At 38.0% G+C, this 16,330-nt stretch overlaps 1 protein-coding gene across 1 annotated transcript; it reads right to left on the bottom strand.

Moving 5' to 3' along the window:
- Positions 1-4,661: 4,661 nt before the first annotated feature.
- LOC149144325 (uncharacterized) lies at positions 4,662-8,840 on the bottom strand. The gene has a single exon (XM_089452128.1). The coding sequence runs from the start codon at positions 8,838-8,840 to the stop codon at positions 4,662-4,664; it is 4,179 nt and encodes a 1,392-aa protein (XP_089308254.1).
- Between the last annotated feature and the right edge of the window lie 7,490 nt (positions 8,841-16,330).

The following is a 16,330-nucleotide window of genomic DNA, read 5'->3' as shown; positions in this document are numbered from 1 at the left end:
CTGGGTGGTACGGCACCATTAAATTAAATGAATTTTGTTATTGGGTTTTAGAAAATTCCAATAGAATGCATGCTGTTTTATTTATTTTTTACTAAGATAGAGTTTATCAAAGGCATGTTTTGGTTTTTTTTCAAAATTTTTATGATATAATTTTGGATGAAATTATAATTTAATGCTCATTAGAATGTGTTTTAGAATATGTCTACCTATTTTTAATACATAAATAATTTAATATATTTTTTTAAGTATATTCCAATTTTGTAAAATAAACCACTCAAAGGTAGAAAAACAAAACCATAATATTTCTTAATTAAACTATAGTTTTTAATAATATATTATATTAGTTTTGAGAGTTATCTTAATTAGTCGACTCTACATCATTAAAACACCTTTACCATTACTATTAAGAATTCACAGATTTAATAATATCTATATTTTTGAAATCAATAATTATATATAATATATTTATTATAAAATATATTTCATTTTAAAATATATATATATATATATATATATATATATATATATATATTTTAAATAAAAATAATTATTTATATATAAAACTTTGAATTTAAAATAAAAAATAATTTATTTATAGTGTTTATATATATATTTGAAATAGATCATTAGTTATATATATATATTTTTTCACTTTAAATTATATTCATATTTAAGTTTTTTTAAAATGTTATTTTCAATTTTTCCTTTCATGTTACTTATTTGTTATGCTTTCCAATTTGTATATATTCTTTATATGCATCTTGTGTGATCTTAGAAAATTAATTTTATATATATATATATTTATTTATATATATGGTTTGTTAGTATTTTTTTGTTTATTATTATTTTAAAATTTTCTCTGCTTTATTTATGTGTAGAAGTTTAAAAACAAAACAAAAATTGGGGTAAGTACACACTTAGAAATAAAAAAAAAATGATTTTTTTTTATAGAATTTTTGTATTATGTCACTTAATTATAAGTTATTTTATTAAATGAGAGGATTTTAGTTGACTTTTTTTTCTTAAATAATTTTTTGGAAAAGTTCATGCAATTATAACTTTTCAAATAACTTGATTATAAAGTGTATTTTACTTAAATGATTGATTCATATTATAAATAACTTTAATGTTTTTTTTCTAGAAGTTTTGCATGTAGTTATAATTTATAAAGTAATTTTCACTTATTTTATAATAGTGAATTATTTATGTAAACATAACTTATTTGTAACAACATTTTTAAAAGTAAAGTTAGAAAATGGATGAAAATTTGTTTTTACCTGGAAACCTTATTGTGCACCCATCACCACATTGGAAAACATCTACCTACTGCATGGTTGTGGCTATTTGGTTATCTTTTTTACTTTTCTTAAAAGTGACATGACTTTGACATTTATAGTTTTTTTCAATGCCCATTTTTTTTTAGAGCTTTCTATTTAGATAGTGAGTTCTGCTTTCAAAAACATCTTACATGTATATTTTAATAACACTAGGCCAGGTAATCTTTTACTTACTAGTTCAAACTATTTCTCATGGAAATCTCAATTGGAGAATGTTTTACAAAGTAACGGGCTTTATTGAACTACCTTAGGAGAAGAAGCTACCCAGAAGGTAAATGGGATAGTTAAAAAAATAAAGCGCATAGTTCAATCAAAATGTTTATATTTAGCAATTTAAAATTCATGTTCATATTTAACAACTTAAAATTAACCTACAAGTAGCAATTTAAAATTCACCTACAAGGACCTCATAAACTAGATAACGCTTGGAAAAAACTGAAAGTGGTACTTGGTAATCACAATGTTATTAAGCCTGCTGATTTGAAAAGCAATTGATTTATTTAAATTCTTGTGATTTCTCTTGCATTGAAGACTATATCCAAGTTAAAACCACTTATAATTTTATTTGAAGAGTGCAACATATAAAATAATGATGATTAATTGATACATGTTATTCTTTCTGAACTTGGTAGAGTATACTCAGTTTTTGTTTCTATCTTTCACTTTACTAGAAAAAATCTATGGACTACTTATAAAGCACTTGATATTGAAGATTTTTAAAATTATTTTATTAGAAAATAATATAAACTCTTACATCTTGGAGTGATTAGGGTTGTAGGAACTTCTAACAAATACTTAATGGTAAAAGATAAGGATAAAATTGAACCTATGAAGAAGCAACATCCATGCAATAAAAAGAAAAACCAAGGTCCAAACTCTCCTAGCAAGATCCTACTCGTAATGGTGACAAATGACCAAAACTGAAAAGTAAGAAAATGAATCTAAACATTGAATTTTTGTGGAGAAGCTAGTTGTTTCGAGTTTAAATGTTTTAGGAAGATAAAGGTCGTCAAAGTAGTAATGGAGAAGTGCACCATCAATCCCAATTCATTTTATTTTAACTCATATTCTCATCGAGATGCACTTTCGGCTTCTGGTCTCTCCTTCAATATAACATCTATTTCTTGTTCTAATGAGTAGCTTATTATTCTAAAGCATGGTATCATATGGATAAGGAAGCAACCATTGCTGGTGATGATAGATATCTCATTGTTTTGGGGTTTGGAATAGTTTAACTAGGTCATTTTAAAGATGCATTATATGTTCCAAGTCTCTCCTACAATATTTTATCAATGTGTCAAATAATGTAGTGAGTTCAAGGTAAAAAAATAGAGTTTTGATCTCACCAAGTTGTAATAAAGGTTTTAAAAGATCATAAGCATCTCCTGGCAACTAAAGTTATTAATGATATTACTAGGTTATAGAAATTTGATAGCTTTGGGTCATCATATTTTCCATCGATTTTTGCTACTCATAGATATGACTTGAACAAAATTTAGCATGCATTATTTGGTTGTCTAAACTAATGGTTCATTACAACTGTTATTAATCAAAATATGGTGACCTGTCTTCCTCTTGTTTCATGTTGAGATGGTGTTTATGTTGGCTATGTTCTCGATAAACATAATAGGGATAATTTTGACAAATGTACTTCTTAGCATGCCTTAGCTTGCTTGCAACTATTTTATAGTAGTTTGTGTAGTCTACTTCCTTCACCTTCTTTTTTTGGGTTCAATTTTTTCTTAACTTTCAATGATGATTTTTCTAGATGCACTTGGGTATATTTGTTAAACCCTATAGGCTCCATGTTAATCCTAAAACCCCTTATTCAGTCCAAGATTTTTTTTTTTTCTGAATATGATTAATTCTATTATCGTACAAAACATAGATACAAAATAGAGTACAATGGGCAAGGCTAAGAAAATTTGCCTCTCAGCCCTTGCCTTGCCCTGTTATCAGTTCCAAAATTGAAAAGATTCAAAATTGGAATTGTTGCTTGACCATTGTCGACACAGTTACATAACATAAATTGACTGAACAGACACCAAGACACCAGGGCCATGGACTGACCCGGACAAAGACAAACATACATCTGGACAAAGACGATTGACACTTGAACCATTACAGTTGACACCTGAACCATTACAGTTGACACCTGAACATTACAGCCGACACATTGACAGAGATAATGCCGCCACTTAGCCGAGATACACATCGATATCCCAACAAAAATAACAGAGATTACCCGGGCGAGTTCAATCATCATCAGTAGTCTGGGGCGCCTCTGCAATTCGGCACCCAAAACGGAGCGTGTCCTCTGAATCTGAAAGCTGGATGACCGCGTCTGGGCTTCCCTCTCGGGCTGGCCTGCTCGGACCAGCAAGTGAATAATCAGCATGCGTAGAAGGGCCAGCATCCGGGTCATAATTGGTAGCACGGCGCTCAAGATCCGGCCCATGTTCACGTCCAGGCGCCAACCAACCCGGCCCAGGTTCACGTCCAGGTGCCAACCAACCCGTTCCAGCTCCAACCAGAAGGCACACAATAGGGGAATTCTCTCTGCTGGAGCGCTGCCCTTCCGGCAGAGGCTCGACCTCCACGTTCTGAGTGACTCCAGGCTCGACCGTTATAGAAACAACCAAAGTGGAATTGACTTGAGGGCAGGGGAGCCGATACCTGAGCATGGGGAGCTCCCTCTGCCCTTCTTCAGAATTTGGGCTTCTGCCATTATGCCCACCCTCCTCCTCATTGCTGCCCTGAAATCTCTGAGGCAGCAAAGTTACCTCGAGGGAGGAAGAGGGTGAATAGTAATCGTTCTGCGGGAGGGCCCTGCCCTGAATTCCCCCTCTTCGGCTGCCCATTCGTGGCCTTGCCCGCGGCATTACTGCGCTCCTTCCAACACAGGCACTCTGAGCTCCAACAGCGACAAGAACTAACACCAGCGCCAAGAACCAACACCAGCGCCAAGAACCGACACCAGCGCCAAGAACCAACACCAGCGGCAAGAACCAACGCCAGCGCCAAGAATCAACACCAGGCTCGCAAACCAGCGGAACACCCCTCAGATCCTCATTCCCATTTCCATCTGAGCGGAGCAAGGTCTCATTGCTATGCTCACACATATCCTTCTGCCGAGCCAACTTGCTCAGTTTAAAACGCATCACAGCAACGAAGTCCAGCTTCCTCCCTCGAGCCGAGTAGACAGGCATTAATGCCTTCATTCTCCTGCATTCAAGCGGGTTAATACCCCGCTGCGCGTGGTACCGCCGGACGCCGTAGGCATGCCACCTGCCCACGTGATGGCGCGTGCCATTACCATATCCCCTATGCACCCGCATCCGGGATGATGAAATCCTTCTTCGCCAGAGAGATGCAGTCATTGTTGAGCTTGTCATCTTCTGAGTTATCCAGTGAGCCTGCAAAGTAAGGAATACACTGGGAAGCACCTTGGTTGGCTAATCTATCAGCCACCTTGTTCGCTGTTCTTCGTACGTGCTTGAACGTTATACTTTGGGGAGTTTGTAGCTTTTCCTCCATAGATTCCAACCTGCTTAATAGTCTCCAGCTTGTGGCGACCTTGACCGCGGGCGTACCTGCCTGGATTCTTTGGGCAGCACTGATAAGGATTAAGGAGTCTCCTTCTACTTCCAAAGGGAAGTAATTATTCTGCTCTGCAAGGCATAAGCCTCTCCATAAGCCTTCTAATTCAGCTACATTATTCGTATCTTTACCCAACGAGCCATAGAAGATCTGAATTATTTCCCCTGTGTGATTTCGGAAGAGTCCTCCATAACCTGCGAGCCCCGGATTACCTTTGGCTGCCCCATCGAAGTTTAACTTGAAGGTAGCATAAGCTGGAGGGGACCAGCTAGAAGGAGAGGCGCTGCTGTTAGAGGAACGGGTGCCTTCTTTCTTTATCACTGAGAGGTTTATGTTCCAAGCCTTCAGGATCCGGCATTCTAAAGGGGAGTCTGGCATATCCGCATCTGTCCAGGATTTGAGGGCCAGAGTTTCTTGCAGCTGTTTGTTGAGGATTAACCATAAGGCTTCAGTGGGCCGGGAAGAGTTGTTGAAGATTCTGTGGTTTCTTTCTTTCCAAAGAATCCAGTATATGAATCCTGGTAAGAGTCTCCACAGAGAGTTGAGAAGCTGACTCTTGAAGGGGGAGGGAGCCCAATTCCTTAAGTTTTCGGCTATGTCTTCTGTTCTGGCCTCTGATCTCATGTTGCAGCTCTCAACTTTCCTCCATATTTGCTCAGCGAGCGGGCAGGTTTCCATGAGATGTCCGATTGTCTCAGAGTTAATGTTGCAATTCGGGCATCTTGAAGGCCCCACGAATCCACGCTTTATCAGGTTGTCCCAAGTGAGTATTCTTCTTTTACTGAGCAGCCATAAGAAAGTGGAGATTTTGGGCCAAATTCCTGGTTGCCAGATCTTTTCCCAGATCTGGTCCTTGTTGAGCTGGTCTCCAGTGTATCTGAGCTGATGGGCTTCTTTAGTAGTAAATGTGCCTTTATGCTGATGGCCCCATCTGAGGCGATCCTGTAGAGTGGAGTATCGAATTTTCCTGAATGATAATTCTCGCTCTATGTCCTCATATGTCTCTCCTTGCCAATTACTTTGCCAGAGATTGGCTTTCTTCCAGGTTCTGAAGTCGGTGTTTGCAGAATGTTGCCAAAATTGATTGACTTGAGTGAGGTGTGCTTGCTGCATCTGCTCTTGCCAGAGAGGCTTGTGAAAAACTGTGGCTAGCTTGGGGAGCTGCTGCCACGAGTCCTCCCAAAATCTTGCTGTAGTGCCAGAGTGAATCTCCCAGAAACTATGCTCTTGAATGAATTTGCTGTGAGGTTTGGCTGCGTTCCATATAGGTGATCCCTGAGTAGTGGAGTTGATTCTGATTAAATCATTCCATTGACTGCCTGGTGCATATTTTGCTTGCCATAGTTTGGCCCATGGTACGTTGGGCTTAGTGATCCAATTCCACCACATGCGAGCACCCATATTATTGTTGCTCTGTAAAGGGTCTCGTAGTCCCAGGCCCCCATCAGATTTGGGTTTGCAGACATCTTTCCAGTTTACGAGCGCCCATTTTCTGTTCAGGCCAGTAGACCCCCAGAGGAAGTTTCGCTGGAGATTGCGGATAGATTTAAGAACCCATTTAGGTGCGGCCAATAGTGAAAAGAGGTACAATGGCATGGCTTGAAGGACCGATTTGATCAGGACAAGCCTGCTGGCAATATTGAGAGCTCGGAAGGTCCAAAGGGAGAGTTTGGATTCAAGCTTATCTAGAAGAGACTGCCAGGAGGAATGTTTGATAGCTGCAGCAGCCAGGGGTGCCCCTAAGTAGGTCGACGGAAGCTTGGAAATAGTAAACTGCAAAATTCGAGCTATGTTCCTTTGAGTGGAGAGGGGGGTATTAAAGAAATATAGCTGAGATTTCGACGCATTGATGGAGGTACCTGAAGCTTTGGAAAATATAGAGAGCAGAGATTTGAAGACAGAGGCTTCTTGCGAGGATGGGTGGCCAAAGAGCATGGTGTCGTCAACAAATTGTTGGTGGGATTGGGGAGGAAGGCCATGAACAGAGATGCCTTTGAGCATTTGAGTAGAGACGGCTGCCTTTAACAATCTGCCTAGCCCTTCTGCCATAAGAACAAAGAGGAAAGGCGACAAGGGGTCCCCTTGTCTTATGCCCCTTGAAGGCCGAAAAGGATGAGAAGGAGAACCATTTAACAGAACAGAAAAGCTTGGAGAGGAGATCAAATTGTAGACCCATCTTGTCCAAGTATGACTGAAGCCAAAAGCTATAAGCACTTTTTGTATATAGTTCCAACTGAGCTTGTCAAATGCTTTGGATAGATCTAGTTTTAGAAGCATACCTGGCTTTTTTAGTATCTTGAGAGAGTGAATCACCTCATTTGATAAGACGATGCCATCCATGATCTGCCTCCCTTCAACATAACCTGTTTGTTCCGGTGAAATGAGTAAGGGTAGGAGAGGTTTGAGCCGATTTGCGATGACCTTAGAGATAAGCTTGTATATGACATTGCATAAAGCAATGGGTCTAAAGCTTTCAGGCTTGCTTGGTTCCGCACATTTGGGAACTAGTGCGATGAAGGTAGTATTGAGGGCTGGAAGAATCCAGTGCATGCTTCTTGATTCTTCCACCAGCTCCCATACCTCTTCTTTGATTAATTCCCAGAATTCATGGTAGAAATTGGCAGTAAAGCCGTCTGGCCCCGGGGCTTTGCCATCCTTGAGCTGGTTCATTGCTTCTTCAATTTCTTTCAGGGATGTGGGCTGAAGTAATTTGTTGTTGTGCTCATCTGTTATTATTCTGGGAATATGCTGTGTGATGGCTCTAATTTCTGCGTCCCTGTTTCCTTCCGGCTCTTTAAGGATGTCTTGAAAGTAATGTATTAATTCCTTTTCCATGTCTTCGTGGGCTTCGACTCGCTCTCCTTGTTGGTTGTTGATGAATGTGATGTTGTTATACATGCGCCTTTGAAGAGCTGTTCTATGAAAAAATTTTGTATTCTTTTCGCCCTCTTTTAGCCAGCTGATTCGTGATTTCTGTCGCCAGAGTATTTCTTCTTGCTTTCTCCGTTCTTCTAATCGATTCCAGAGGATTTGCTCTTGTTGGGATTGCTCCTCCGTGCGTCCTTCTTTGATGATATCTTGCTGTAGTGCTTCCATTTGCTTTTCCAACCTTTGTCGATCCTCATGAATGTTGCCAAATTGAGTTTTGTTCCAATTCTTGAGTACTTGCTTTAGGTTTTTCAACTTTTGCTGGAATTGAAACATTTTGGCTCCTTCTGATGGCCTGTAAGACTTCCATGCCTCCTCTACTATCTGCCTGAACTTTGCGTTTGTGAACCAAAATGCTTCAAAGCGGAAGGGCCTATTGCATCTTGTACCGGGCCGAGACCAATGAAGCACGATGGGCCAGTGGTCCGAACCTCCGTGGGGCAGAATTGATGCATTGAAGTCTCCTCCTAGATGGATTGCATTGTCTGAGAGGAGGAACCTGTCAAGCCGAGAGGCAATATGATTGGCCCCACTGCGCTTGTTGGTCCAGGTGAAAATCCCATTGGTGGTTGGAATATCCATTAAGTGGTTGTCCTGTATAAAGTCTCTGAGTCCTTTGCTATCGTTTTCTAATCTTGTTCTTCCCCCTGTTTTCTCCTCCAGTGACTGAATGATGTTGAAATCGCCTCCACTAATCCAGAGCGGGAACTGTCTGTGCTCATTTAAACTGGAGATCGTGTTTAGCAGATCTAATTTCTGCTGAATGCTTTGCGGAAAGTAAACATTGGAAAGGTGCCCGTGGATGTTTGTTCCAATGAGATGAAAGGAGGCTTGAATGAGAAAATGGGTGGCGTGGAAGTCGTAAAGATTGAGTATCTGTGGATTCCACAGAATAGCTAAACCACTCGAAGCCCCTGAAGAGTCTACTGACATTGAGCTACTACCAGCCCAGATCTTGTTTCTTACTTTGTCCATGGCTATTGTGCTATTTTTGGTTTCTTGAAGAAAAACTATAGAGGGTTTTTCTTGTTGTATCAAGTTCTTGATCATCCTAATTTTTGAGGGGCTGTTGAGTCCTCTCACATTCCAGGAGATGAGCTTCATGGTAAATGGGATGAAGGTTTGTAAAACTTGGTCAGCTTAGGGAATCTTCCTGATTCCATAAGCAATTCCCCTACTGCAATGGTCCTCTGCAAGTCAGTTTTGCGCCCCCTCTTCTTGGTTTCTTTGAGACTCTTTTTGATATCCCATGGACTTCCTCCCTGTATGCCTAGATGTTTGTTGTGCTGTACCTTGGCTAGGACTCCTTCCAGCCGCTCTATTTGCCAGGGAGGAATAGTATTGTATTCCTTTTGCTTGCAGGCTGCTTCAAGTTTTAAGATGTCTATTCCTTCGAGGATAATGTTCTCCGGATCCTGTTCCATGTTGCTAGGGGCATTTTGTTCATCTTCCGCTATGGTGTTTTGTAAGCTTAGTGCTAATGCTGCATCCATATCCATGTCGGATGCCAGTTGCTTGGGATCTAATTTTGATTTCCCTTTGCCAGCGGATGAATCACTGGGATCGGTGACTGCCTTTGGAATATCTTCAGAAGGTGAGAGGGGAGATTGAACAGCGCTGGGTTTAACTGAAGGCTTAGGAGCTTGGGGATTAAGGGATGAAGATGGCTGAGAGTCAGAGTCGAAAGGCTCTCCACTGGAAGGATCTTGGTTGGCAAGAGGCGAAAACTTGTTCCGAGAGTCTAATCTGGTAGGGATATCAGGGGCAGCCTGATTCTTCTTAGTATGCCGGCGGCGGTTGGGGATGATGGTGAAGCCTTCTGAGTCAGTCTGAGTTTCTGATGTAAAGGCTTTGGTTTGCTGATTAAGAGGGCAGTCCCTAAACAGGTGTCCATGAGCATGGCACTTGCGGCAGCGAAAAGGGATGTGTTCATAATCAAGGGTTTGTTCCCATTCAAAATCTTCGTGAAAGAGACTTACCGATTCTGCCAGAGTCTTGGCAAGGTGCATCTTGACGCAGATCCGTGCATAGGAAGTATATTTGCGCTTCTTTGTTTCCTCAGCAACTTTGATGAAGGTTCCCAATCTGTTTCCAATGTCTGCAAGCGTTTCTTCCTTCCAATATTCCACAGGGAGCCCGTACATTCTGATCCAAACTGGAGCCCAGCTGAAATCTTCTTTGTTCGGGTCAAATCGTGGCTTCCATTCTGTGAGGTACAGTCCTGATGAGTTGAAAAAGTATGGGCCTCCCTCAAATACCTTGGTTTTGTCCTCCAGGCAGTTAAATATGGCTGTGAAGAAGCCTTTTGGACCCAGTTGCAGTGTGACTTGTCCCTTTGGTTTCCACTTTGATTCGATCCAGCCATTCAGGGCTCTTTCTGTCGGCCAGAAGCCCAAGAATTTGCCTATCAGTGCATGGTCCTGCATGTACTGTATTTCGCCATTGATTCGGTGACTAGGCAGTTCTATCCTGATGTGCTCTGTCGACTTGGGAATGCATGTAGCCGAGGTCGCCTTTGGCTGTGACGAAGAGGCGTTTTGGGTCTGTGGCTGCAGTCTGATCTGTAGGGATCTCCTTATCGCTGGTCTTCTGTCCTTCTTGCACTTTTTCACGATTTGTGTCAGGAGGAGTCAGCGGCGTGCTATTCTTTTTTCCACCGGCGGTAGAGTCATTCGAAGGAGGGGGGGTAGAGCCCGCCCCTCCTGCAGGCGGTACCATGGAAAGCCTTCAGTAAAGGACTGGCGGCTTGACGAGCTCTGTCAAGAACGAGCAGGTAGTAGGGTTCAGAAATGGCGGCAAGTACTCAGGCATCCGTAGGGTTGCAGAGTGCAGTTCCGACACTGATCCTTGTTATGCATTGGGAGATGATCCAATTTTCCAGCATATACGACACATGTGATTGTTCAGTCCAAGATATTAAGTGGTTACATTTCTATTATTATATTGTTATGTAGGATATAACCTTTGATGGTCCCATTTCATTATAAGTGTACCCTTTGTCTCTTATATATATACAAAGAACACCTACTCTTAGGATCATAAAATATTGTATTATACATTGTATTCATTGTAAAGCAAAGTTTCCTCCTTAAAATGGATGGTAATTATTGGTTTCTTATCTTTTCCAAGGTGCAAGTTTCATAACATTTGGTATCAAAGCCAACAGACCTAGGATTTCATTGCTTCAAACATGCCATCTTGGAGATTCCACTATATATTTTTATAGGACATTTCAAATGGTAAAATTTTGAGCAGAGTTGGATGAGATCTTGGAGAACCTCTAGTTAAAATTTCATATTTAGGTTCATTATAATTTTTGAGATATATTCTATGGAAGTTAGGATTTGTGTTGGTCTTGAAATTTGTTTCAAACGAGTCAAATTGTTATTTTTCGCTATAAATTTTCCTAGGAAGCTTCAGACCATGAAATATTTACTGGATAAAGAATAAATCTCATTGCATGTCTTGGAATTTTTTTTGTAACAACATCCCTTACCCAACACCTAGAGTATGAGGTGGTCACTATTCATACCCAATCTTCAATTTCCGTTATGAAAATGGGGTATAAAATATTTTACTTTTCCCAAAATAATCTAAACTCATAGCACCCATTACCATTACATTTGTCTCATTGAGATGAATCCAGTGATATAAATTTTTCCTCAATCCGACCCCCGAATTGTGAGATATTGCCTCCCAAAGATTTCACCTCACCACCTCATCGAGCTACCTCATGACAATGCACCATTATCCTACATGGCAGTGGGGCTTTTAGACCATTCAAGATCAACCTGCTTCACTTACCTATCAAAGACCTTCATTGAGTTAGACTGGATCTGAAGGTTATGGATTAACTATGTCATCTCGACTCCATTTTAGCCCTCCTTATACCTTTGAGATAACGTCTATAGACACATCATCCCACTCTTTCCATACTGATGGATTCCTAAGAATGCTACTCTAATAACCATCGAGGCTGTGTCATGAGGCTTACGTGTTTGTGGTTTGTATGTCCTCCTCTCCCATTGGTTAACCTTTCCACTTTTACTACCATTGCATGTTAACCCATGTCACCCCACTTCCTTCACCCTAGAGCCTCCTTTGTTGCACCTCTTTATTTCTCTAGGATCATAGTGTTAGGCTGACTTGGCTAGCAAGATCCCTTCTCCACCAATTGGATACATGCCCCACTAGCATCGTATGACTTATGTCATCCCACTAGTCTCCTCTTGACATTTATGATTGACTCCTTACTTTAATATTCTAGGGTGAGACCTCTAGGCCTATGTGGTCTGGTGGGTCTCACCTCCATGAGTTACTATTTCTAATTGGCTCAAGTGGCTCCACACTCTACCTATGGGAGTGCTACTCATGCACGGAGCAAGCAAGATATGTCCTCTTTTTTGCCTTCATGCTTTCCATATTCTTCCACACCCATCCAAGATGTCCGTTTCGTTGAAGTTTCAGAGCAGTTTGTTTATAATCATCACAACCATTATATTGGCAGTTCTGAGCCTCATGGCTCGTCATCCATATAAATATAAATATAAATATAAATATAAATAAATGAATGTAAATATTATCATTTTGTTATTACAAATAGATAAATGAATATTATGATTTTATCATGAAGTAACATATTATAATTTTATTAAGATGTTCTCTATAATTTAGTATATGGGTAAATGTATAGCTATAAATATTAGTGTTAAATATTTATTTATTGGTTCAATTAAAAAATAATGAAAGGTTAAAGCATAGTTACCAAATTTGAATTCGAATACGAATTTGAATTCGATTCGGTACGGAAAAAATTCGACTACCTAAAGTATAATACAAAAAAAAGTAGGAAATATAGATCTTCCAAAATTAAATTATTTTTAGAATTAAAAAAAAAATCTATATTTATAATGCATCTAAAAAAATCACTTAGTCAAATCCTAAATTTTAATATAAGGCTTAAAAATGATAACATTATTAATTAATAACTAAAACAACCTAAATGTCTCTTTGTAGATTTTTCAAAGAGTTGTTTAGAGTGTAGATAGAAGCACACCCAAACTTTAATTCATGGTTTCGATTTCTTTACTATGGGAAAGAAGAGAAGTATGAAATTCAAATAGAAAAAAATGGAGATTATATATTTTATAAATATTTATAAATAAAAATTTATTATTCTTTGTTATAAGAAATTATTATTTTTAACAACTTACTATTTTCTACAATATTTTAATATAAAATTTATTGTTTTTTACAATTGTAATTTTTTTAATATGCAATTTACTATTTACTATACTTTTTAAATATAGAAATTTCTATTTTTAATCTTTAAATATTTAATTTTTATTAACCAAAATATTTACCAAATTATTATGTTTTTAATGTTTTGAGTAATGTAGACATTTCTATTTAAGTATTACATTTTTTAGTAACAAATTTTAGATGGTAACTACATTTTTTTTGAAATTGGAAATTTATGCTTTTAATGTTTTGAATAATATAGAAATTTCTATTTAAATATTAAATTTTATATTAAGAATTTTTTTATAAAATTAAATAATATAGAAATATCTATTTTTAGATATTAAATTTTATATTAATAAAAACACTTTTACCAAATTCCATTATAATTGTAATTGTAATATTATTTTAAACATAAAATAAAATAAATTTATTACCTAATTCCATCCTAATTGTAATATTTTCAACCCACCATTTACAATTCATTATAATTTTTTTTAATAATCAATTTTTTTTTTTAAAAAAAAATACCGTACCGAATTGCAATTTCCGAATTTGCAACCGAACCGAATCGTACTTTCGAACCGAATCGTACTTTTGTATTTTCGAATTTTTCAGGCGAGTACGGCCGAATTTGGTAACTATGGTTAAAAGTAATATAGAGTTAAATATGGTGGAGATTTTGTAGTGTAAACGGCTAGATCTTGGTTCAATTATCAATAAAAAGTTAAGATTAATAAAATAATAAAATAATAAAATTCAATTTGTTATATTGTAATTTTGTTTTGCAGGGCAGTTTAGCTCTTCGAACTCAAGTTAGAAATTATACTCCAGGAAAAATTGCATAAATAGTTATAAGTTGCATTGGTCAATGCTAAATTATTAGTGATTAAAAAACAAATAGGGACTAATAATGATAACATTGCCATATTTAAATTTCATTAATATGCACATAAAAACTTAATACTTATAATGAACTAACGATATAACAAGTTTCTTAGCTATGGATATCCACTCCCATTATACCATGGCTATTATTAACTTGTAAATAGGTTTTGTTACAATACCATGGGCCAATACCATGGCTTGTCAATACCACATGCCAAAAAACCATAACTTATTTCTCAATAAAAAATTAAAATGTAAAATATTTTAAACATTACATATAGCATTGATTACATAGAGTGAAATTTCTCCATCATATGGGTGGAGAGAGGGAGGGAGATAGTGATAAAGTTGGAGAGAGAGAAGTGATGGGGAGGATAGAGAGAGAAGGGAAGGGAGAGGAGAGAGGGAGGGAGAAAAATGGAGTTGGAGGGAGAGAGAGACTAAGGGAAAAGCAAAGACATAGAGATAGAGGTAGAGAGATGGAGTGACAAGGGGGAGAGAGAGAGAGAGGGAGAGAGGAGAGGAGGGAAGATAGAGAGAATGAGAGGAGAGAGAGGGAGAGAAAGGGAAGAGAGAAAGAAAGGGAGACATACCGATGGAGGGGGGAAACAAGGGGATAGAGAAGGAGAGAGGGAGGGAGATAGTGACAAAGTTGGAGGGTAGAGAAAGAGATTGGGGATAGAAACATAGGGAGGTAGGAGAGAAAGAGAGGGAGAGGAAGGAAGAGAGAGGACTTGAGAGAGAGGAGTGAGGGAGAGAGAGAAATATAGATCTAACCTATTGTATGTGTGTATATAAAAACCAACCTAGGTCAATCTTAACCCTGGATGCGCCTAGAATGATCAATTTTTTTTTCACTTTCAAATTATAATTTCTAAGTTTCATTAATTATAAAAAAAATTGTTAATTTTTTTTTAATAAAAAATAGATTATTTAAATAAAAAATTACAATTATAAAATTCAGATATTATTTTTCAAATTTAAAATTAAAATAATATATTTATGTGGCGTTCTCTCAATTCAAATCAAATCATCGACTACTAATTCGAATTTTAAAGAAAAAGATTAAGGGTATCTTTAGCCTCTTGGCTTACAATTACGCCAAAAGAATGGCCTCTTCTTTGTGATTTATGGCACTAGTCGGATTTGTTAGCCTCACTCTCATAATAAAACAATTATAAATCCAAAATTATAATTAAATAAATCAAATATTGAGAATTATGAGTTAGTTCCTCAAACTAGGGAGTTTAGTTAGGATGAGAGATTCTCTCCAACTAGTTCTCCTAGATTAGTGTGTTGTTGAGATATTTTCTCAACCAAGTTTGTTCAAGATAGGTGCACTATCTTGAGACAAACTTCCTCATGTATTTATATGTATCATAAACATTATTTTAATAATGAGAATGTGAGGAATGCTGTAAGGCTGAGGCCTTTTCCACCATGTCTAGTTTTTGTATATTTATGCTATTTATTTTATGAGTGTTTTATTATTAGTTTCTTAAATTTCTTCAATTGGTATCAGAGCAAATGGTCAAGGGCTTGATGTGTTGTTATACCTTTGGTAATGTTGGTGTGTGACGATTGATTCGATGGAGGCAGAATTGGGTCTATGTTTTTCCCCTTGGAATTATTTGCAAGTGGACGTGATCGTTGATCGTGTGCCTAGTCTGGAGTGGTGCATCGTGGATCGTGTGCTTAGATAAGATCGAGAGCACATGGTTGATGGTGTTGTCACCAAGTTGGTGCCTGAGTCGATATCCATTGTTGCATTGGTCTATGGAGGAACAAGCTTGGTGAATTGAATGCAATGTTGCATCTTATGCATTGAGGAGATTCGATCCGAAATTTACGAGATCACACCCTCGAATCCCCCGATCCATTCCCATGAGCTGAATCTGCCATGATCTGAATCAGTTTAGATGTGCACAGTGTTTATTGAAATCTTGACATGGTATTTTATGGACTTGACTGTGTGATTTAGCATGCATTTGACCGAGTGGCATGGTACATGGTTTCTATTGAAATAGTTTCATTCGAATTCTCGTAACAAAGACGTAGCCCCGAAAGCAAGGAGAGTGTTCTTTGTCGAAAGCTCTAAAATCTGATACGTTGAGGAGCCAAGGCACAATGGAAAGTATTACGCTAAGCCACTATCGCTGCCATCATCATCATCGTGAGTTTTTATCGCCATAATCTACGAGGGAGGAGGCACTGCTCCCTCAAATCTCGATGGATCAAATTTCTCTGCATTGCTAAAATACTCAGATTTTCTATGGGTTGAATTCACAGTCCAAAGCACCTTCCATCCTTTAGGGATTGTGGATCCTTCGTAGGTA

Source organism: Pinus tabuliformis, chromosome X (genome assembly GCF_031772625.1).
Source record: "Pinus tabuliformis cultivar Carrire ecotype Pingquan chromosome X, CPIR1, whole genome shotgun sequence".
Classification (NCBI taxonomy): Eukaryota; Viridiplantae; Streptophyta; class Pinopsida; order Pinales; family Pinaceae; genus Pinus; species Pinus tabuliformis.
This window is presented reverse-complemented; position numbering and strand designations above follow the sequence as displayed.

Excerpts from the sequence above, each read along its gene's own strand:
- LOC149144325 (XM_089452128.1), bottom strand. The coding sequence starts at position 8,840 with ATGGACAAAGTAAGAAACAAGATCTGGGCTGGTAGTAGCTCAATGTCA.